The sequence below is a fragment of the Polistes dominula genome, unplaced genomic scaffold, assembly GCF_049000335.1.
Source record: "Polistes dominula isolate Pdom_NZ unplaced genomic scaffold, Pdom_raw_medaka contig_20, whole genome shotgun sequence".
Taxonomy (NCBI): Eukaryota; Metazoa; Arthropoda; class Insecta; order Hymenoptera; family Vespidae; genus Polistes; species Polistes dominula.
This window is the reverse complement of record NW_028301147.1, coordinates 2,492,500-2,517,184: the sequence shown is the minus strand read 5'-3', so window position 1 is coordinate 2,517,184 and position 24,685 is coordinate 2,492,500. Positions and strand designations below refer to the sequence as shown.

The following is a 24,685-nucleotide window of genomic DNA, read 5'->3' as shown; positions in this document are numbered from 1 at the left end:
GCACCTGTAGCCGCATTTCAGATCGATTCCCTACGTGTGTGTCTATGGATGTTCTCTCCTATCATTACCTCTATCAATGTCAAAAGATTAAAGGACACTGATGATTACTTTTTTCTTTCTATTATCCTTACTATTTTTATCCCCATTTAAATTTGGATCCTCAATCAATTTCATAACACGTATTTTTTTTTTTTCGTTATTTTCAAATAAAACTAACTGCGAATAAATTCTCTTTTAATTATAAATTTAATCTATTGATATATATATATATATATATATATATATATATATATATATACATGTATGTATATATCAAATCAAATTTCTACCATCGTAATAATTTATTAATGAAAATATAGAAAATATGTTTCGATAAGTATTGTTGATTTTCTTGTTTTCGTATAAATTTAAATTTCGACGCGGGAGAGAAATTTAATTTGACATTTATTCGTGATATATTCAAATTGATTATTTTCAATGATTTTTGCAAGTAGATCAAGCATCGTATAAAAATTGTCATTTTACATTTTTTTTTTTTTTTTTTTTTTTTTTAATCGAATTCCGTCGTGAATAATTTTGTCCGTGTTTCAGACGGACAAGTACGACAATTTGCGATCGTTTTGAAAACGATCCCCCCAGTGGTGTCACGTCAGCGAATATCAAGATTCCGCGTTGAACATCGAAAGCTTCGGGGGATGCGAAAACCGGTGGACGATGTCGACAGGACCAACCTGGGGGTCAAGGTTGTTCCTCGCATTCGCGACAACCACGATCGTAATCACCAATTATCAGTGCCACTGCGAGAGGACCCATCTACGCGAGAAGCTTGTTAACAGATACCCAACGATGAGAAATATAACTCGTTTGCCTGGTGAGTTAACGATTCAACGATTATTAACGAAAAGTTAAATTAAATCGATAATATCAAACGTTATTGAAATTAAAAATAATTGTTATAAAAAAGAAAATTAAAGGAAAAATTAAATGAAACATTTGATGCTTATAATTTTAAATAATTTTAACGAGTATCATTTTTAATCCTTTAACGATCAGCTGGATACACCGATTCAACGAGAAAACAATTGTATCTATTAAAATGAAAACTTTTATCAACGAAATAAATTTAAATTCCATTGATGATAGATTATTCAAAATATTATTATCAATGTTTTATAACATAAAAATACAAAAAAAAAAAAAATAAAAGAAATTGCAAGTTTTGTATTCACGTGTGTACAGATGATATTTAGGTTATTCAAAAGCAGAATTTTTAATAATTTTGCTTTGATAAAAATTTTGAACAGTGAAAATTGAATTGTGAAATTTGATAATATTTCTAGAAAAAGAATCTCTCAAAGAAGAAAAAGAAGGGATGTAAAATCGAATGCGATCTGTAAAGCGTGTCTGTATTTATCAAGCGAATGACTATCGGACAAAGCCTCCCATGCTAGTTGCCGACCAGTTTTCCACACAGTTGTTTGTACGAGAAAAAAAATGTTGTTAAAAAAAAAAAGAAGAAAGAAAAGTAAAAAAAAAAAGGGGGAAAAAGGAAAACGAAGGGAACAGATGGCGAGCGATAATGCATGAATGAGAATTTTCAATATTTGCTCACTTGCTCGAATTCTTTTCCCCTACCTACCCTTATGTCTTTCGCATGATATCTCCTATGTATACTATTTTGTTGTATTATTTTATTTTTCTTTCTTTTATATTTTTTATCTATATTTTCTTTTATATTCAATTGTGTGTGTGTGTGTGTGTGTTTCAATTTTTATATTATTATAGTGTAATTAGTATAAATGTTAATTAAATAAATTATTTATTTATTTAACTTAGTGTTATGTTCAACGTTACACCTTTTATCTCCGTTCTTATTGCTTTATTCAAATTTTAAACTGCATTTATATTAAATTGTTACAAAATTTAATTACGACTCAACTTGATATTCATGTACTCTGGTCGAGACAAGATAACACATATGTGACATAAATCCTTCTTTTTTTTTAATTTTTGTTATTTCATTAAAATATTAAATATTTAATTCTTTAATTGTTCTAACGATTAAAAATATTTCAACAAATTTCAACATAATATCTATTTTACCTGATGCAAGAAAGATAACACGTATGCAACCTAAATATTTGGTTTCAATTATCATCTAAACGTTTACCTCAATTTATTTGGAATTAATTTAAAGGGTTAAATAATTTTAATCAAAATTATACTCTCAATACCTATATTCCCTTGATGCAGGAACAAAAACACGTATTCACAACTCTAAACATTTTCTACCAAATATTTTGTTTCTATTATCATTCAAACGTTTATCTTAATTTATTTGCAATTGGTTTAAGGGTTTAAATAATTTTCATCAAAATTCTACTCGATATCTATTTTCCCTTGATGGTATAAAGGAAAACGCGCGTGGGACCAAGACCACCTTTTCCATTCTAATATAATAAACGGGGCGCGAAGTCGAAGTGCAAGGAGGTGCGCACCGTTTTAATTACTCGCTCTGGAGTTGATCACTATACGTGGCTAATCCGAGTTACCGACCCAAACCTGCCGGTGATTCGTCTGACGCAAAAGTTTCACCGAACTTTCTCTCTCTCTCTCTCTCTCTTTCACACACACTCATACAAATACACTACCCAATCCTTCTCTCTCATTCTCTGACATACATACACCAATACTTCTATCTCTTTTTCTTTCTATTTTTTCTCTCTTTCTCGCCAAAATTCTCGTCCAACCAGCATCCCCCTTTCCTCAACACACCTCACGATCCATACTTTCTGCACACATAAGCTCGAGCTAGCCAGCTAAAACTTTCGCTTCTAGGCTGAATTTTATGACCGAACCCCCATTGCGGCCATCCTTCTCTAACACCACTGTACGAATTTTATATTCTCTGTCTTACTCTCTTTTTCTTTTTTATTATTTATAATTCAACGAATAATCCCAATACCAAATTGTTCGATCTGTGAGACAAAATTTGAAAAAAAAAAAAAAAGAAAAGAAAAGAAATAGATCAGTTGGTCAGCTTTAATATATTTTCTATTTCCTTGTAACATCGATCAATGCTTTTATTTAATATCTTACTTCTCTTACTTTTATTTAATAATAAGTTGTGATCAGTATCATTGAATAGTAAAGTACATTTTGATAACAGAGAACGATTTTAAAAATGTCTCCCTTCGAAAAAGCATATAGAAAATAATTCATTACGATAATGCGAATTCATTTTACGCTTAACAGACGGATGTCATCGAGTATGCTGTAATTTTCAACGAATCGGGACGATTCTCTATTATAGGGATATATGTAGAACGGTGATTTACGTTTATCTGTCCGTATGATTTATTTGAACGTCGCATTTATGTTCACCCTCATCCCTTTATAGGGTGTGTTCATTGAAATATTAGAGATAAATTTAATGACCGATCGATCGATTGATAATGTTATCGATTTTTCCAAAAAACGAAACATATCATAAAAATGTGTAGATTTACAAATATTCGATGTTTCGTATGAAATTGGTAAGATTGTTCAAATTCGTGGCAATATTTTTTAGACACCCTTTATGTTATAAACACACAGAGTCACGAACGTTAGCGATCGTTTGGTTATCGATGTTCGTGGTGGGGTGGTAAACGCGTGGATATAGTGTTCATTTATATATATATCTTCTATGTATGTGTATACTTATGTATGTTTCTGTAAATTTAACACAACCCTTGTATATCATGTGAGCTGATTACGTTTGTAGAAATTTAACTTTTACCGACACAAATTTTCACCGTAGTCGTGACTGTACCAACGATAAAAATCGTCGCGTGATTTTAAAATGCATTTACTTTCTTTTTGTACGATGAATAAAAAAAAAAGAAATGCAAGTGTGCAAAAAATGATAAAAAAAAACAAAAACTCTTACGTTTTCCTGCCTCGTCCTGGACACTCTAACGATAGAAACGTTCATTCGTTCTTGTTGTTGTTTTGTTGTTGTTGTTTGTTGTTGTTGTTGTTGTTGCAACTGCTGTTACTGCACATTTCCCTCGAGGTAACGTGTCCCATATTACCAACCGTTAATTGCATCGAAAGTGTAAATTGCATGGCGGCGTACCTACCGTAGTATCGTCCAGTCGAATTTTGAACAGATAGAAAGAATCTTCCATCAAACTTCAATTATGAGAGTTTACGTCAAACTCCTGTGTATTCGTAGATAATATTAAGATAATCTATAAAATAAAATGTTTATCTTTTTTTTTGTTGTTGTTTTTTTTTTTAAATGTATATACATGAATTATACGAGGAAAAATGAGAAATATTTTCTTTTAAATGATGTTACAATATTTTAAAGCTGATAAATTGTTTGGATAAATATCTAAATAATATACTAAATTCTTTATGAGTATTTTCTTCATTTTATTCTTTTTTTTTATCGACAAATCAAAACACTTGGACACGTAATTTGTGAGAAAATATTCCGACGAGTGTGCACTTACGTGTTATCGCTTGAATCCCGTTTAAATCTATTGCCACATTATACCGCAAATGGTAGGTTCTTTCTCGGTTTTATTATCAAAACGGAGTGAGTTCCTCTAAATCCTCATGAAATTTTGACGAGACGATTAGATTTAAAAGAAAAAAATCAAGGTACGTAACAACTCGTTTAAAAAAAAAAAAGAAATGTCTTGCGACTAGATTAACATAAAAATGTTAAATCCTAATATAATCAACTTTCTACTGGTCATTAAATAGCTTGTATGATTTATACTGATTTACATATCTAACAAACACTATGAACATGTTTAAAATGTCCGAGAGTTTTCAATGATTTTCTCTCAACAGCAACGATCCTGGTTAATCAAATTGTATGTCGAAACGAGGATTACAGTTTTCCAACTATGCAATGAGGTAATGAATTGGATTATTAAACGATCCATAAGTTTCATCATTGACGCGAAAGTGATCGGCTCAAAATTATGGAAAGCTGGTGTGTGTGTGTGTGTAAATCAAAATTATACGAATTATTCGATGAAAAGAAAAAAAGATAATACATCGATCGATCAAAACCATCCCCACTAGGTTGTCGATTGGTCTCTGTTTACAAAGAAAACTGACACGTTCTAATATATAAAAATAAAAAGTAAAAAAGTCTAAAGTATGTGTGAGTGAAATCAAACTAGAACGTTATTGTATTATATCTAATAATTTCACAACAGATAAAATGATCTTTATTCTTGAACGAGTCGAGAAAATCAGTACGCTGGATATGTGGTTCCTATTCGTTTATGGTTCACCTAAACGAGGTCGTGACGAAAGCATTATTCAGCGACTAACCCAGATTTTTAATTTCATTTTCGTAAATTTCTATGTATACCAAAGTTTGTGATAACGTGACATTTATTATATAGAATCTTTTAATTTTAGTAAGTGCATAAATTTTAATAATAAAATTCAATTTAAACGAATAGATGTACTTTCATCATTTTCAGAGGAAAATGATAATACTTGTTTAATATAATACACTCTCAAGTATTATCATATTGGCACGTATATGTGTTATTACGTTAAAAAAAAAATGATTTTCGTAGATCAACAAATTGATAAGACGAAAAAAACGTTTTTGCTTAATTTAAATTTATCAACTCTGAAATTGACAAGGTAATTGGTGGTTACATACGACTTTAAACATTTGACAAGTCTATCGAGATCGGATATGGGATCGGTTATCGATTCTGTGAAACGTGTAACAGTTTATGATAAAAAAGAAAGAATACTAAAATACTGTAAATATTAAATCGAAAATATTTGACTATTCAATGGAAACATTTCAAGATATGAAAACTTAAAGATAACGTTAAGTACATATATATCATATTACACGTCAAAATAATAGAATAGTATAACTAGATCGATATATTACATATCGAATGTACATACGTAATGTATAAAAGTTCCCTAGAGAATGAAACGAAATGAAAGGTATCACAAATTTTATCAGAGAAACGTGATAACGAAGTAAATAAGTTAGATTACTCAAACAATCTATACTACAAAGCTTCATATATATAAATACACACATACATATCAGAATCTTAGGAAGAAGTACAATATTCCAGTACGGTCGAAACGGATTTACAAGGGGATTAGATTCAAAGTTACTTCGTTATTGAGTATAGTCCTCTTGGAATTAGTATGCTACTTCTGTATTAGAACTATTTTATTTTAACTCTAGATTGAAGTAAACAATGCACCATCTGGAACACTAAATCGTTCAGTTTATTATCCCGTCTAACGAGAAATTGACTTCTCTTGAAGTATTGTAAAATAGAAAAGAACAAAAAAAAAAAGAAAGAAAAAAAACGATCTACACACTCACATTGCTTTTATATATAGAATACAAACGTGCATTCGTAGACGTTCGTGTTCGTTTATCTAAAAACGAGTTTCAATCTAATGAACTTACAAACGATAAATCGATCTCAAAATCAATTTCCAAAAATGCTGATTGAAAGGTTTATAATCTGGATGAATCGAGACGAGTTTTTTTTTTTTTTGACTTGAAAAATGTACTAGCAATTTCAAAATGTGTAGCTTTTAAATCTTGTTTCATTTAATTTCGTCGAGCATGACAATCGATATTCGTTGAACATTGTAACGTAATTTTTTCAATAGTAGCAATTTGAAAAAAAATAACGAAACTATTAAACCACGAGGAAAAAAATATCGTGTATTTATGCTAGCAACAAGTATTTTTCATCGTGAGAAAAAAACGATTTATATTTTTCTTGTTTTCTTTTTCTTTCCGAAGAAATAGAAATAAAAATCTAAATACCGGTAAGAAAAATCATTTTTTTATTTCGACAAAAAAATATTTTGCATTATATATATATATATAATTCGGCTTAACGATGCGTCACGAAACGGAAATAATATTTCCACGCGATAACCCAAAATTGTTGGAAAGTCTACGGTAATTACTTCTCGTTGAGAATTTGTTCTTCTTTTCTTTTTTTTTTTATATTTTAACTTTTTTTTCCCGTTGATTTGCCATTGAATCGTTAACATCTCTTTTTCCTCATGTCAGTTAATCCAAATCGTATAAAAGGTTCATCCGAATGAGTTCATTCGAATTCATTCGAATGGCTAATTTATTTAATCAACTTGAACCAGTCGAATACTACATTCGTAATACACTTAAAATACTTTTTTCTGTTCATTTTACATGACCAAAAAAAGGGTCCTCCCCCCTTTGGGGGAGGATCAGTTATATATATATATATTTCTGTATATGTATGTGAAACGTTGAAATATTAGTATCGTTTTTCTTCCCATTCATCTCGTACTCACCTCTGCCCAACGAACAAATCTATTTTATATTTTCTTTTTTCATGGCTTATCAACGTGACGAGCGCGTTTTACCGTTGGCATTTTGTTTTATCCACGAGATATCTCGAAAGCTGCTGCTACTGCTGCTGCTTTCACTGCTACTGGTGGTGCTGGTGGTGCTATTATATATTTTTTTTTCTTTTATTTTAGATCCCACGTAGAAAATTCTCATGTATTCATGCGTACTTACGTTGTTAAAATATACAAGAAAATGTATTCGTGTAAACCATGAAAAAGTATTACAATTGAATTAATTTTTTGTTTTTCTCAAAAATTATTCTAATCGTCAAAAGTTTTTTTTTTTTATTCAATTAAATGATTAATATAATGAACAATTTAAAAATAAGAAATATATACATAAATAGCTTTTCTTCGGCTGAATTGAAGTCATTCCTTTGAATTCTAACAAGAAGATTATAATTACAATGTATAAACATATTCATTGAAGTATCAACTCGCTGTACACGTCGCTGTGAACTTGTTATCGTTCTGTTGCACGGTGAACTCATAGAAGATATTCCAAGATGACGTACTTCCTTGATTAAGTAAGTTCTTAGTTCACGTTGAGAAGTCACGAGAAAGTAGTACGAAAATTCTGGAATATATAAGGAACAATGATTTTCAAACAATGTGACACATATAACTATATTATTACATTTTAATATTACTTAATGAATATTTTAGTATTATTTAAATCTTATAAATCAATTGTAAAATAAATTATTTATGAAATGATATAGATATAATTCTTAGTTAAAATTGATCACAAAATGTTCTCTTTAGAGAAATTTAAGTTTATAAAAGATATTAAATATTTTCTTTTACAAATAATACTATTATTAATATTGATTTTTATTATGTAACAAGTGTCTTTAAAACAAAAACCAAAATATTTGTATCGAAAAATGATCGAACTTGTCAATCGATCATTGACCATTCGAGTGTCGAGTTTTTCTCATACAAAACGTGTGTGAGAAAATTTCCTAAACGTAGGTTTAAAATGTGTAAAAGTGGGAAAGGGGGTTAGGGGTGGTGGCACGTTCCACAGATGAAAAACGAGGGCCAAAGACGAATGATCCGACGTTCTCTCACTTTTGCTATAAGGTGATGCTTCGAAACAAATGGTTTTCGTTAGATGTATATTTATTAGAAATGTCTGCTTCTATCCCCCTTTTGATCGCTTTATTCTTTTGAGTTTGAAAAAAAAAATATAAAGAAATAAGTGAAACGTAAAAGGAAAATGAGATCTTCAAGTAAGATCACGAATATAAATGAAACGAATGTGCTTGTTCGAATCAAAAAATCGTTAATATTTTTATCATTACATATATGTTACAACACTTATTTATTTTTGATAAATAAAAAGTAATTTATAATCAATAATATTAAATATATATATTATTGAGATATTCTTTGTGTAAATGAATTTTTTTTTAAATAGAATTTTGTAACAAAAGAACCCTATAAATATATTAAATTAAACACAAATAATTAAATACCTCCATATATATTTACAGTGGCATGCAAAATTATTCGGTCAAACATAATTTTATCATTTAGTATGGTTTAAAACATGCAAAATGAAAACTCAAATATATCAATGTAAAGCGTTTTTATTATGCCATCAAAATATGTAATTTAAAAATTGTTTATAACTGTTAACAATTATTTGTTACGAATATGACAATTTCTGATTTTTCATAAATATCCAGCCATGTTCTATAAAGGTATTATTAATCAAGGTATAATGTAATTTACTTCGCTATGTTTACGTTATCAGTCGCGAATGTATGTAAACATTGAGTTAGTTGTCTTTTCTGTATTGTACGATCAGTAACACTTTGTCAAAATGCCAAAACGCACGTCTCTTTAAACATTCGTAAATTAATTATTAAATTACACGATGAAGGAAAAGTCTCCCGTGAAATATCAACAATTTTGGCTATTAGAAAATCGACTGTTAACAATATTATTATTAAATTTAAGACAACGGGTATTTTAGAAGCTAAACGCAATCCTGGGCGACCAAAAAAAACAACTAATCGTGTTGATAGAGTAATTAAAAGAAAGGATATCTCAGACGTAAAAAAGAATGCTGCAATCAATGCACGCGAGTTACGCGAAGAAAATTTGGCTGACATTAGTCAAAGTACTGTGTCACGAAGATTGACAGAAGTGGGACTTTTCAGACGCGTTTTTGTGCAAAAACCACTTATCAGTAAACAAAAATAAAATACTTTACGATGATATATTTGTATTTGCATTTTGCACCCTTTATATATTACATAAACAAAAAATTATGTTTGTCCGGATAATTTTGCATGCAACTGTATATACAATGTTTATAATAAATACGTATTATTTCACGTGTGATATTTACATCTGTAGAAATGAAATTTTCAAAAATATTTAAATAATAAAAGCATTAAAGTATTAGTGAGAAAAAATAAAAGAAAGAAAAATATTACAAAAAAAAAAAACGATTTAGTTTAATTCCGACCAATTTTACGATGCAACAATGGTTGTTCAATTTCCTGGATGAAAAAAAAAAGAAAATAAAATACTGGCCGGTATAAAATAAATTCTATTTTAAATTCGAGAAAACATCATCGATCGTAACATGAATCGAAATCGGTAAACGATTTTACCGTTGTCCGTTCATTTATTCTAATCAGTTATTATGTACGATTTCTCTCTCTCTCTCTCTCTCTCTCTCTCTTTCTCATTTTCTCAGCAACTTTCTTCGCGAATTTTCGGCAATGTATAATCCCACCCTCTCGACAATGCAACTAAGCGTTAATTATTTGAGTTATATGGTCGACGATGCGAATCGAGGCTCGAAAATCTATCGTTGGAAGAATCGCCAGCAGAGAATGGACGTCGATAATAGTGCACTTTGGGTCAAGTACTTTAATCTCGAACTCGGTACGACGAGTGAAAAAGGAAAAGAGAATGAGCGAGTGAGAGAGAAAATAAAAGAAGGAAAGGGTAAATGAATGAACGTATATCTATATATATATATATATATATTCGATATATCTGTGTGTCTGTGTGTGTGTGTGTTTAAGAAACAAGGAAAGAGATGAGTATAAAGGTAAAATGATAAGTGTATGAGTGTGTAAATTTGAGAGAGATGAAAATTGTGTGTTTGTGTGATTTTCAGATATAGAGTGAGAAAGAGAGAGATTAAATGTGTATAGGTAAAAGAGAGAAAATAGCGGGAGATTTTTAGAGGGTGAGTTCAAACCTTACCCCTTTTCTCTTCCCATTAGTGCTAATGAAAGGCACGTGCAGTATAACTGACCTTTTTCTCTCTCTCTCTCTCTCTCTCTCTCTCTCTCTCACTCTCGTCATTGTACAGAAGTTGTCGAATGTCTAATGGACTCGCGGAGCTTAATTAACGCTTTTTTTCGCGCGTGAACACATGTATGCGAGGAAATAGGTAAAAAACTTGCTGGTATTTCCCCTCCAACAAGCCATTTCTCTCATTATTATGTTGGCCTTTTGTAGATTTACCTACCCTCTTGGCTTTGACCGATGACGTTCGTATTTTTTTTTTTATTTTTTATTATTTTTGCTTCTTTCTCTGTCTATCTCAATCTCGCAAAAGTTATAACAAGTATAGTAACATAATCATCAAACCGGTTATTCAAAGAGAAACCGGACATGTACCAACACAAAGAACAATGTTGTAATTACGAAAGATTTCAAAGTATTTTCATGAAATGAAAGTTGCTATACTACTTTGGTCTCTCATTTCTATTTTCTTTATAATGATGTTATACTTTTGAAATTAGACGTTTCCAAATTGTAGAAGTCATCGTTTGAAATATAATAATAATAATAATAATAGTAATAATATTTGAGCATGGAGAAATTATGGAAAAGAATTAAGTGATTTAAAGTTGATCGTGAACTAATGTGAAATAATTGTGTCGAGAATCGTCAATTTCTTGTCACGATTTTAGATATTCCTAATAGTTAGAGAAGGTCGATCGAAAAGCAATCAGTAAACTGTTCTGATGGTGAAAATCGACGCAAGAGGAGTACGTTGCTAAGGGTTGTTCCTAAAATCGAATATCGACACGAGAAAGTGCCAGCTGCCAATTCGCATTTACTATCAGGTTTATAATGCAACGCGTTACGTTTTAGTGTCACTAAAATTTCACTAGAACATTTCCAACCATATATGTTAGTATGTTCACTCGTTTTCAAAAATTACTCAGCAAATGGTAACGTGCGAGAATATTAATTAAAATAAATCGGAGTCCTAAGTTGATTAGAAAAAAATATACTTTAAACCAGAAGAAACCTACGAATTAAAATGTAGATAAAAATTAGAAAATTTTGTACTAAAATGAAACCATCAAAAATTTAGTAATAATCTAACTTTGATATTTTGATACACATTATCTACTTTATTTATCGATAGATAAAATATTTTTAAAAAGTGTCATTAAAAATTAATATATTATATACAAAGACGTACGCGAATTGAAATATACACCAAAATTGTAAAATATTTTACGAAAATGAAACCATAAAAAATTTTTATAATAATCTAACTTTGATACTTTGATACACATTATCTATTTTGATTATCGATAGTTCGAATGTTAAAAGTATCGTTAAAAAATTGATATATTATATAAAAGTTTATAGTTATGGATATTTCAGATATTGTCAACGATTCGATAGAACCAACTCAAACGAGATCTCTGAGTTCACTACTATCGAGTTTAGTGGTTGGTTAAACTAGAAAGTGTCTAGTTACTGGATTCTCCTCATCCTCAACCTCTTTTCTTTAGTTCATAGAACGATCTAGACCGTAGATCGAAAGGAAGAGGATTCCAAGGTGATAGGATAGACCAAGCCGAAGGCAAAGACATAAAACTATACTTTGTCGAGGACGTTAAGGTTTTTTATCCATTGAACCAAAAACACTGACAACAAAAATCGTATCACCCAAAGGATAAGTCATTTTCTTTTCTTTTTCAACGAGACATAGAAGAATCGATCGTTCGAACGAACATTTTATCTCTTTAACGATCGATTCTAAATTTAACGTATGTGTGTGTGTGTGTGTATCTATGTACGTGAAAGAATAAAAGTGAAAATGTGTAAAATAAAATAAAATAAAATATATAAGACATTCTTTTTCTATGGGATAATCGTGAAAAATATTTTCATGCGTTCTCTTTAATATTCATATCTTCACACTAAGAAAAGCCACGTAGTTTTATCTCCGTCTCTAAATTGAAATATCTTTTAGCTCGTTTTTAGCGAACCTCATTTAGTGGTAAAATGCAAATATGATGTAATAGTTGAAGGGCACACTTTTCTCTCTTGAAAAAAAAAAAAAGAAAAGAAAAATGGGAAATGAACTTAAATAAGAAAAAAGAAATATTTATTTTTTTTTTTTTTTTTTTTTTAGAAAAAGGAAGAAACTAAAAAAATGAACAAAATAACACAGAGAGAGAGAGATAGAGAGTTTGCAAAAAGAAGATCAAACGAATCAATTAGTTAATATCCTTGTTCCATTTGCAGCATTGGCAATATCGAGTACTCGTACAATTTTTCACGTTGAACGTTGCAAATGACGCTTATCATCGTTATGGTTCATTTTAGTCGTTCATCCCGTTTTACCAATACGCAGGCTGCAAAATGTGAAGTAACGGTTGTAAAATTTAATAAAATCCTCCTCTCTACGATTTTTTGTTCTTTTTTTTTTTTTATCTTATAACATAGTTTTTTTTTTGTAATTCTACAAATCGTACGATATTACAATGTTCCATTTGATTTATCTAAAAGATATCGTACAATATCTTTTATCTATCTCGAAGATGTATAAAGTATACTTTAAAAAAGTAATATAAAACGATAGATTGACCTAGACGAATATCTACGAGAAAATTAATAAAAAGTGCTTTGCTTACGCGTTTGCAAATTCGAAAGATTCTAACGTTAGAAAGACTTTCTTACATAGAGGATGAAATTCAAGAGAAATTCTTGGCATCTACAATGTCCTCGTATATACTAACTTACTTACATTATCAACTTACTTACATTAGAAACCTATAGAATATATATAGATATACTTTTTCTAACAATTGTGCATTATTTAAAATCAGGTCATTGATTATTGTTCATTCAAGCTCGTAGGTAGGAATCGTTCGTATAAGAAATCAATTGGTTAACTTTCGATTTCTTGATTTCTGATCTCGTTTAAAATTAAATTAAATTCATTGTGTGTGTGCATTTATTGTTAGTTAGATAGTAAAATGATCTTGATTAAATTTAAAATGTCATCAAAATTATTTGAACGATAACATCATATAATAAATTATATTTTTATGATTACGATGAGCATCATTTGTAATGTTTATAATATGACTGTCGTTTATAATAATAAATATAGTCAACCCTGAAGAAAATCAGAAACCAATATCCGAAAAGTGATCGATCTATTGTAAAACAAGAAGAAGAACCTTTATAAATCAAATGCCACGACGAGATGACACTTTGTAAGATTCATCAATGTTCAAAAAAAAAAAGAAGAAACAAAAATAAACGATGAAAGAAGATGTTTACAAGAAGAACAGCCAACAAATAAGACATCTGAGAGAAAGTTACTGGAATAAAAAGCAAGTTTCCCCTTTTTTATTATTCAAGAAACCCCCAAACAATTTGTTAGTAACCTCGAGATGTTAGGGACCCTATTTGGAAAAGGGCTTTTCGCGAACGAGTTCAAACGAAATGAAAGAGAAAGAGAAAGAGATAGAAGAAGCACTTTTACACGCTTGTTTATATCCAATTGAGTTCATTCCCAGTATTTTAGAAGTCCACTTAACTTTTTCCACCCTTTGAACTCATCTCGCATTTAACGAAAACGAAGCAAAATATATATTCTCTTTAAAACTTTCGAATATTTAATAGACAGTTAACAATTACTGCTATAGGAATAGAAAGAGAGAGAGAGAGAGAGAGAGAGACATTACTCAATTTTGAAGTTAATTTAGAAGTACTTCATTTTTCTCTTTCTCTTTCTCTTTCTCTTTTTCTTTATTTTCATTTTCTTTCTTTCTTATTTTCTTTTAATTTCTTTTTTTTTTTTTGTTTCGTTTCGACATTTTACACCTACGTTTTCTGTCTCTTTTTATATACGATATCTATCTCTTCCTTGCTTCAACCAACGAACCAACCAACCAACCAACCAAGTCGAGTATCTCTCTCACCTCTTTACGAACAATCTCGAGCGTTCCAAGAGTTCGACTTTTTTTCAACCACCCCATACCACGCTCTCAGACGGATATTGCTCCGCGTTGACTCGGAAGAGGCTGCACCTGCTCTTATCAAAAGAAGATACCCTCTTTGTGTGTGTGTGTGTGTGTGTGTATGTGTCCCTCTTCCTATTTTACTCTCTTCCTTTCCCTTTGTCACGCTAATTACGTACGTTAATTTTCAATCGATTTGATCGATATTAAATTCTCCATTATAAATTTTCCCTTTTACAATTCCTTTTTTCTTATTTTCATTGAAATACATTTATTTTCTACGGTAATAAACTAACATATAGAAGGTAAAATATTCGATGGGATTTTTTACGTAAAAAATATTACGCTAATTTACTTATATTAATTTCGATTGATTTACTTTATAATAAATCAACAATAAAATTAAAATCAACACTTTTATATTTTTATTCATCATAAAAGATTCTAACATTATTCAGATGTGAGATATATCGATTGACAACTGAAATACTAGTATAGAAATTTTCATGTAATAATTAGTATGTATTCTTGTAAGTATATGAGATTAATTAATTGACAACTGAAAGAGTATTATTGAAGATTCAGGTAATAATTATTAGTTGAGTACGTAGGTGTATAAGATAAGTTGATCGACAGTTGAAAGAAAAATATAGAAGGTGGTTCTGACGTTAGTTAATTGTGTGTGTGTGTGTGAAATCGACAGCTGAACAATGTATAGAATATTGTAGAGTTAGTTAATAGTGTTTGTTGATGCATGGTTGAAATGCATCGATCGATATTGATGACGATATCCATTTGTTTATAGAAGTGTATATATGTTATCATGAAAGACCGAAATTGGAGAATATCAAGATTCACATGGTCTCTTGTGAAGTATGTTCGAAATATTAATGTATAAGAATAAATCCAAATATTCGATCTTTCGTCTATGTATTTGTTACGTGTTAACATTTATCATGTGAATCTTGACATTTTCCAATTAAAGTCTTTCACAGTAACATATATATGTATATTAAGATTGCGAATGAAATTAGGGGAATCTGAAGTAGACCAGCAGAGAGAGAGAGAGAGAGAGAGAGAGAGAGAGAGAGAGAAGATAACTGAGATTAAAACAGAGAGTCTTGAGTAAACGTACCTCAGAATAAAAATTTAAAAGGAAAGAGTAATAATATTATATCTTAATTAATAAAATTAGTATGAATTATAAAAATAAATGATCCAAATTTTCATAATTTGTTAAGTTCAACGTTAAGAAAAATATCTTATAATATAATTACAAATTTCAAAAAACAAATGAATGTTCATTCATACTTACATGCATTTATATAACTTGAAATAATTCATCGTGTTTTACTTGTTACTGAACGAACAACTTCAAATTAATATTTAACAAAATGAAATTAGGATTTTCAGTCTTAAACAATTCTATACTAATTTATATACGAATAGTATGTACGTGTAGATGTATTTTCAGAGTATTTTTGTAAAGGAGGATGGCCCCTTCCCCCTCCCTACGCGTGCAACATTCCCACGCAAGACATATGTCTATGGCTTACGTGAAAATCTTACTGAAATTGTGCTCTCAGAGAAATTAGATCGAGGCTTTACTCGTATACCCAGACAGTGGATGGTTCCGTTATCCCTTATTGTTTGGAACATTACGAGAGGAAGAAAGACATATATATATATATAGAAAGAGAGAGAGAGAGAAATAGATAAAGGATAGGCAAACGAGTAAAAGGGAATTGTAATGCACATTGTAATTTTGAATGAAATACTTACGTGTAACTATTCTAAATAAATCGTCTATGATCAAAATGTTTTCATTAAAAAATTAAATGAATAAATACGTACTCGTAAATGAATTAATTAAATCCCTCGACCAATATTTACATATTGTTATATAATTTGTTTCTTCGTGAATGAATTTCAGAAGAAATGTCTGCTGTATTACCACCATTTATTATACCTCGTTTGAGGCATCACCGTGTCACCGATTGGGACCCTTATTTTGAAAATGCGGAAGGACAAGGAATCAATGGAACACAAAACGTGGCATTGCATTTGGGTGCTACGGCTTTCTTAGATTGTCGCGTCGCTATGCTTTCCGGAAGACAAGTTAGTATATTCATAAAAATAAATTATATTATAAATAATACAATAAGAAAAATGTAAATGTGTTAAGTAAAGAGATTTGTATTTAATTAAAATGAAGTTACAGTATTATAATACATTATTGGATATTATTGTTATTAAAAATATGAAAGAAATGGTGAACGAGATAATCGGAATTGATTTAAATACATTTATAGAATAATATCGGTCAATATAATTTAATATTAAGGTTGTATGAGAATTCAATAAGATGTATTCATGTATAATTCGAGTTCGAGTATGTAAACCGATATTATATATTTCGATCGCAGGTCATGTGGGTTCGTCGAAACGACGAATGGAGCTCACTTCTAACTCTTGGTAACACGACTCACATTTCCGGTACAAGATACAACGTCAGTTTCCAGTATCCGAATAACTGGAGACTAGTGATCTCTGGTGTGCAGAGGGAAGACCATGGCTTGTACATCTGTCAAGTGAATACACATCCACCGAGGATGCTGGTCACGAATGTCACTGTTCTTGGTAATATCGTAACTTTGATTCTAGCCAAAGATACTTTGACTTATCTGTCTGTGTTTAATTACGAAGAAAACTCAACATCCAAGAAATACGAACAACATCAGACATATACATATAATATATCGTAAGGGTTGAAGTTCCTAACAAACTTTTCATCTAAATTGTTTAAAACTCGAGTTTTAAACACTTTCAAACTTTAATTCATTAGGTCTTGATACATAAATATCAATTGGAGAACATTTCTTATATCTGTTTAAACGCGTTACACTTTGTTTGAATAATTATTTATTTATTTAAATTATTTTATATTTCAAAATGAAATTTTAATAAAGAGAAAATAATATTTTATTTTTGTATTGTAGCAGAACAGTGAATTTAACTGTTGAACTGATTTTACATTCGATATTAATTTTTAGATGTTATTATAATTAATTGTTAATTTATAGTAGAACATTTTAAAAATAATAATTTATTTATTGTATTATTATGGTATTTTATATGAATTTATTTATTGTTTGATTAAATAAAGTAGATTTATAATTTTATTTTTATATTATACGATATTAACAAGAATCGTATATATATTTATAGTAAAATAAATATATATAAAGTCGGTCTAAATTTTCCAATGTAGTAATAAATTTTATCTTGAATTCGAAGAATGTCCTTGTTTTTACGTTCTTCTACTTGACTTTATAAGAATGGTGAGATCGATAGGTGCCACCAGTACGTACGAGAAAACGAACACATATCGCTTTCCGACCGTGAGAAAGTTGTGTTCAAAGTTGACTTTACAATCGAACGTATTTATTCAAGAATTTACCATTCACTTCTGATCTTGATCGTACAAACACATAAGAGATACGATTCTACCTTTCTATTATTCTCCATCAAGAGACGATCTTCGTACTCTTAAAAAACGTTTTTAACAAATCGATTTTCAAATCCCAAAGAAAAGCAATGTACTTTACGTAGATAATACAAATCGATATATAAGATACTATTCTTTCCTTTTCCAAAGATTTTTCTATTTTTTTTTTTCATTTATTCGTTCGTTCGTTCGTTCATTCGTATAATAATTGAATTTGAAGCAGATCGAATTGTTTCATTTTATAGTATTATTTTTTTCTATCGGTGGTAATAAATTTTTAATGATGCAATTAGAAGAAGGAAATAGATTTTTCAAAAGACAAAAGAAAGTAAAGTTAAAACGATAAAATGGATTGGTATTATTATTCTCTTTCTTTCTTTCTTTCTTTCTTTCTTTCTTTCTTTCTCGTCAATGATATAAGAAGAAATTTTCCCTACGATCGTTTCTCTACCTAACTCGATTTATTTATTCAAATCAATCGGAGCAAGGATTTCAAATCACTTTGAAGTAGGTTCGGTTGATGGCATATCCATGTACCTGTCGTATTTACTTTCAATGGAATATCTAACGTCTAATATACATACAAACGAGACATTTTTTAAACCCTGTTTCATTTGTCTTTATAACCAACATTTTAAAAATATTTATTATATATTCATTTTATTCATACAAATTCACTAACGATTTCTTCCAAATATTTTCATCAAAATACACATCTCTGAAGTTTTATTAAAAATAATTCGAAACAATTCTTTTGCATCTAATTAACACTTTATCATAGTAACGAGTTAATGTTTAAATTTTATTATCTTTTTTTTTTTTACAAAGATAGATGCAACTATAGGTATACTACATTGAGGGGAGGTGTAGGTGGGGGGTGAGGGAAATTCAATAAATCTTGTTTTCCTTCTCTTTGCCTCATTCTTCTTTTTTCATTTCTTTTTGAAGAAAGGAAACTCGAGTATAAGCTTCTTTTGAGAAACCTTCTTCTGAAGCTTATTACAAACTGGATATCTCGACTCCTTCGATAGGATCGGTGAGTCATCGAAGGATACTCTTCGAACACGTCGCATTCCGTATTGTAAGTTCGTAGATAAGAATTTAAATATTCTAATGGAAAAATAAAAGATTGAACAAAGAGACAAAATACAAAATAAAAAGAACGATTGAAGAAACGATTACTCCTATTTCCTTGTGATTTATCATCAAAAAGTTTTCTCGTTCATTGGTCATCGGTTAGAACACTTTGCTAGACATTTTGCACTCGACCTTTCCCTCTTTCAATCCCTTTTAACTTCCCCCCCCCCTCTCCTCCTCCTCCTCCTCCTCCTCCTCCACATTCTTGTTTCTTTTTACTTTTCTACATCGGTAAGTAGAATGCGCAAAACTTAAACCTTCTTTTCCCGTTTAATTCGTTTTAAGTGACGAGGAAACTTTTTCTGCCAGCTTTTATTCTTTTATCTTTTGTTTTTCTTACAAAACTTACCAGAATTTTAAATTTACTCCTACCAATTCCTGTTTAGTATTTTATAAGATTTTTTCTTTTTATCTGTCTTCTCTTTTTTTTTCACTATCGTTCTTCAAAGTGTTCACTGAATGAAATACCTGATTACTGACATAATCTGTGAGACAAGGATTTCTTTGAATTATTAAATTCCAAGTTCCACATCTTTTTTTTTAGTCCTATTTGAGAATCAACAGAGCCGATAATTTAATACGAAAAAAAAAAAAATAGAAAAGAATAGAATGATGAGGGATGTTAAATAAATCCTTTTATCGTAGCGTAGGTTGTATAGTATAATGGTTATACTAACGACTTTTTAAATATGTTAGAAGGAAATGAGAAATGAAGGATTTATTATATAATATAAAGCTTTCTAAAACGTTTCTGTGAGATAAAATAGAAAAGAAATTTCAAGGGATAAGAGACAATGTAATCTCGTGTGTGCTCGTATATACACACATACACATATGCAGGATATAAATACACGAAGTCGATCGATCATTCATTTTTCATCGATTTTGAGTTGTAAGTTGAATAAGCTGAAGGAAAGAGGAACCATGGGATCGTTTGTCGCTAAAATACCTTATAGTTTTGCCAAAGGGAATCCCTTTTAACTTATAGCATGTATACAATATATCAATCATTCTTTCTTCACTTTGACATCGGATAAATTTAGTGTTCAATTAAAGCACAATGCTGTTACTACAATTTTTATTTCAGATCATTTTACTTTTTATTCGATCGATATCAAGTTAAGTGTTTGTTTATGGAAAATCTGGATAAATTGAACCACCCTATATAGTATAAGGTTTATATTATATCATCCAAAATATTGTTTTATAATTCATAAATCAATACAATCAACTGAATGATGCATTGAAAATTTAAAAAAATTGTTATCTAAACATAGGAATCTTTTTGTACATTACTTTCTGCTTTTACGTTTTATTTTTTTTTTTTTTTAGAAGTTTTAGCATTCTTTATTCAATGTCTACTGAATAATTTTGATATTTTTAATAGCCCACTTTTTTCCTTTTAAATACTCCTCAAAAAAAAAAAAACACTGACTGAAATACCAATACGTCGAAAAATTATTAATCTTTCTTTCAATTCTATTCCTTTTTTTTTTTTATAAATCGATTAAGAAAAAAATAAAATTTATATCTCATTAGAGGATAGTTTAAAATAAAATAGCTTTAACGTTAATGAACTGTCGAAAATGTTCTTCGAATCCTCGCAATTCTCTTTTTTGCTCGAATCGTTTAAAAATATCGAATGTTATTATACGCAAAATGTATATATAGAACTGTCGAATAATTTAAAAAGTGTTAGAAAGAGGGGAACATATACAATCAATCAATATTTTTTACAGCTCCTGATATAAGAATCGTCGATGAGGCTAGACACGAGTTACACGATCGTTATTATAAAACTGGAAGTGGAATTGAACTTTTATGCGTCGTAAGACCATCTTGTCCAGACTCAAAAGTACCGCATCCGGTATGGAGGAAAAATGGTGAAAATTTGCCTGATCGTGTAAATGTTCATTACATTAATGGGTCAGTATAATTAATCGTATAGATCATTAAAATAAAACACTATCATTCTATCAATTAAAAAAAAAAAAAATCATGTGTGTAGATCACACGTGTTAGAAGCATAAAGATACTACACATAGAGCAAACAAGCCAGCATAAAACCTATCGGCGAAATAAAAAGAGATGGAAGATAGGAGATTGATGTTGTCTCTCTCTAACTTGCGAGTCTTTTGTTCTTTCTTGTATATACATATATGTGTACCGCATCAGTTAGAGAGAGACAACATCAACCTTTCGTTTTTTGCTGCTATATTCATGCAAAGCCGTTTCCACTTACACAACCGCCTATGGTTTGTTTCCTCCATCTGTAATATCTCTATGGTTAGAAATAAAACCTTTAACAAACAAATTTTCAAGAGAATGAAATCAATGCACAGTATCAATTTTTTGTTTTCTTTTTTCCTTAACCTGGGGCGGTGGAGTGAGCCTATTTTACATTTTTTCAAACCACCCCCATTCTAAAGAATTAAAGAAGTTTTCACTTTTCATTTCAAAAAAGATATTTAAACCTTGTTGAGAACAGGTAAAAAATATTAGAACACATTGTTTTAATCTTTTTATGGTTTAAGAATTTTATCTTTAGATTAACATATTATTTAAATTAAATATATCTAACAGTAAACGTAAGGAATAATTCGTTGTGATATTTGAATTATAAATTTAAACAATTCAAATACAATGTTAATTTAATTTAGGATTGGATATAACAAAAGTTTATACATGTGTGTGTGTGTGTGTGTGTGATGTATGTTCAAAGTTAGTAAAAGAAAATATTAAATCTATCTGATATTAAATATGTGAATTGATCAAGTTTCGTGAATCTTTCTGACACATGTACACACACACACACATATATATATATATATATAAAATACCGTTGTACAGGAATTCATAGTAATATCGTTTTAAAGTGATCGAGAATAGTCGTACAATCATCTCGATTGCTTCGACAAGGGTATAACGTTCGACGTTCGTGACGATATAATATAGCCAGTATCTTTATGCGATAGAAATATTCGGAGAAATGGATTTTTTCAGGTCGAACGAGGAAGTGATAACGAAGCTTCATATTGAACGAGCAAAAAAGACTGACAGTGGAGAGTATGCCTGTTCCGTTGGACAATTCAGCACGACCGTAGTTCACATTCACGTTCTTAATGGTAAATTTCATTAAATTTGTTCTTTTTTCTCTTTCTATTCTTTTTCTTCTTTCCCCCCCCCCGCCCGTTGTATTTCCTCTGTATATTATTTTTTAAATAAATTTTTATCTAAGTAATAATCAAATATTTTCATTATAGTTTCTAGGTTAATTAATTTTTCTTCTATTCATACGTTTCGACGTGTGTAGGAAAAAGAAGAAGAGAAAATGAAAAGGATAGGAGAGAAAAAGAAAATAAAAATGATTACTTCGAAAAGTAACATGACATACGAATATTTCCATTGCAAAACTTTATAGTTTCAAAGAAGTCGTTAAAGACTCTTTCTCTCTCTCTCTCTCTCTCACGATCATATTCTTGTTAAACCAATACCAACGTTAAAGATTTCGTGTCAGTGACTAAGTCGGCAACCTATTTAGTTGAGACCCGTGTTTTAATGGACCTCGTAAAAAGGATCGAATGAGAAGGAAAGAGATGGAGAATGCTTTGATTTTAATTACTCGAAGATTCTCTTATTTGTATTACAATTTGTAAAAAAAAAAACAGATAACAATTAAACTCAATTTTTTTTCAATTATTATTTTATTATTATCTTTAAAGATTAAATCGAATCTTTGATTCGTAATTTATAACATTTTTTTTAATGCATGAATTTGTGTCAAAAATATATAAATGATTATGCTATTATAATTTTTTAATTATGTCAAATAAAAATAATTTATCGATACAATGTTTGAATTTGATTTTAGGTGAAAAACAAGCGGCCGTTCATCACGATCAATGGAACGCAGCGTGTACCGATTATTATGAAAGAAATGGCGATCTTTTCATCTTTCTAATAACCTTTATAATACTACATACTTTGGCAATGCATTCATTGTAAATCGTGTCTTTCCTACTCGATTCATACTACCGTTACACACATATACACACACATACAAATACACGTGCTCACAGCATTCATTCTTGTAAAAGAGCTACTACGACTTAAAACGCTGCTGTTCATTTTCACGCAATTTTCTTCCCTTTCACGTTTCTAAATAACTTCGTCGTGGTATTAGAAAACGAAGTACCTTATCGTGACCATGTCCTGTGAACAATTTTTTCTCTCTCGATCAAGCTAGTGAATAGATGAATGGTTATTATAAACGTTCAAATTAATAAATACTATTAAGCTCTATTATATAAATGAAAATCAATTTTTCTTTCTTTATATATATATATATATATATATATATAAAAGACAAAAAAAAATTCTTTAGAGTGATTATTAAAAAAAAAAAAATAAAATAATTAATCATTAAATGTATTAGTAAAACATCGAATCTATTAGTAATATTAATGAAAATATTTAATAATAAATATTAAAACAAAAATATTAGTTTCTTTTTTTCTTCAAAGAATGTAAATTGATTTGCATCATTCTCATTTTCACTGGCTTGATTGATAATATCAACTATATATTGAATAATTTTTATCGATAAAAATTATTTTTGTCTTACGACGATGATAATATACAATACTGTAAGATTATAATTTCGTTATGCGAGAAATAATAAAATATAAGTGAGTGTACGTGAGTGTTGAATAATAAGTACTCATCGAAGTTATAGTTAAATTAAAAAAAAAAAAAAAAAAAATATTGAAAAGAGAATCGATCTGTACCTAAGTCGAGTGAAAAATGACAGTATTATTTGAAATCTCTGCGAAGAGAGTGTTTGATTGATATTATAAATATTATATATATACGTATATATTATATATAAATATATGAATGTAAGAAACTTGTATATAAGATAAAACGTTTACTGTATCGTAAGAAAATGTTCGAAATTGGGACCGAATGGGAAAGATTTCGAAATTATATGTATGTACGAAACGATTTGAATTGTAAATGTAAAAAACCTGAAAGTTATGATTAAAAACATTTCGCGATAAATTTTTTTTTTTTAAGAAGTTAACGATATCTTGAAAATATTCATTAGTTGCATAAACTGTTTTTAAGTGCACTCGCGATCTCGTAAAATAAAGAGCTCCGAATAATAATGATACGTTGTTGTTGTTGTTTCATTTATATTTAATTACCCCAACATGTTGTTGTAATCAAAAAAGAAAACAAAGTTCATTGATAACAAAATAGTATAAGTTATAATTGAAATTATTGAAATGTTGTTAAAATTTCAATATATTCTTAGAATATTGATAACAGTACATGATATTATCAACTGATAGTAATCTTATCGATTATTAGT

At 29.5% G+C, this 24,685-nt stretch overlaps 1 protein-coding gene across 2 annotated transcripts in view; it reads left to right on the top strand.

Moving 5' to 3' along the window:
* The window catches only part of LOC107066144 (zwei Ig domain protein zig-8), a 47,054-nt gene extending 22,570 nt beyond the window's left edge, over positions 1-24,484 (top strand). The window contains exons 2-7 of one of the 2 annotated variants that reach the window (XM_015320487.2): positions 592-871; positions 16,603-16,784; positions 17,093-17,306; positions 21,051-21,237; positions 22,315-22,436; positions 23,183-24,484. In XM_015320487.2, the coding sequence (XP_015175973.1) occupies positions 715-871; positions 16,603-16,784; positions 17,093-17,306; positions 21,051-21,237; positions 22,315-22,436; positions 23,183-23,316 (996 nt within the window). In that variant the 5' untranslated portion in view covers positions 592-714 and the 3' untranslated portion in view covers positions 23,317-24,484. Of the gene's footprint in view, positions 1-591; positions 872-16,599; positions 16,785-17,092; positions 17,307-21,050; positions 21,238-22,314; positions 22,437-23,182 lie in introns of both variants that reach the window. The other variant, XM_015320486.2, reaches the window with a different exon arrangement.
* Positions 24,485-24,685: the final 201 nt, after the last annotated feature.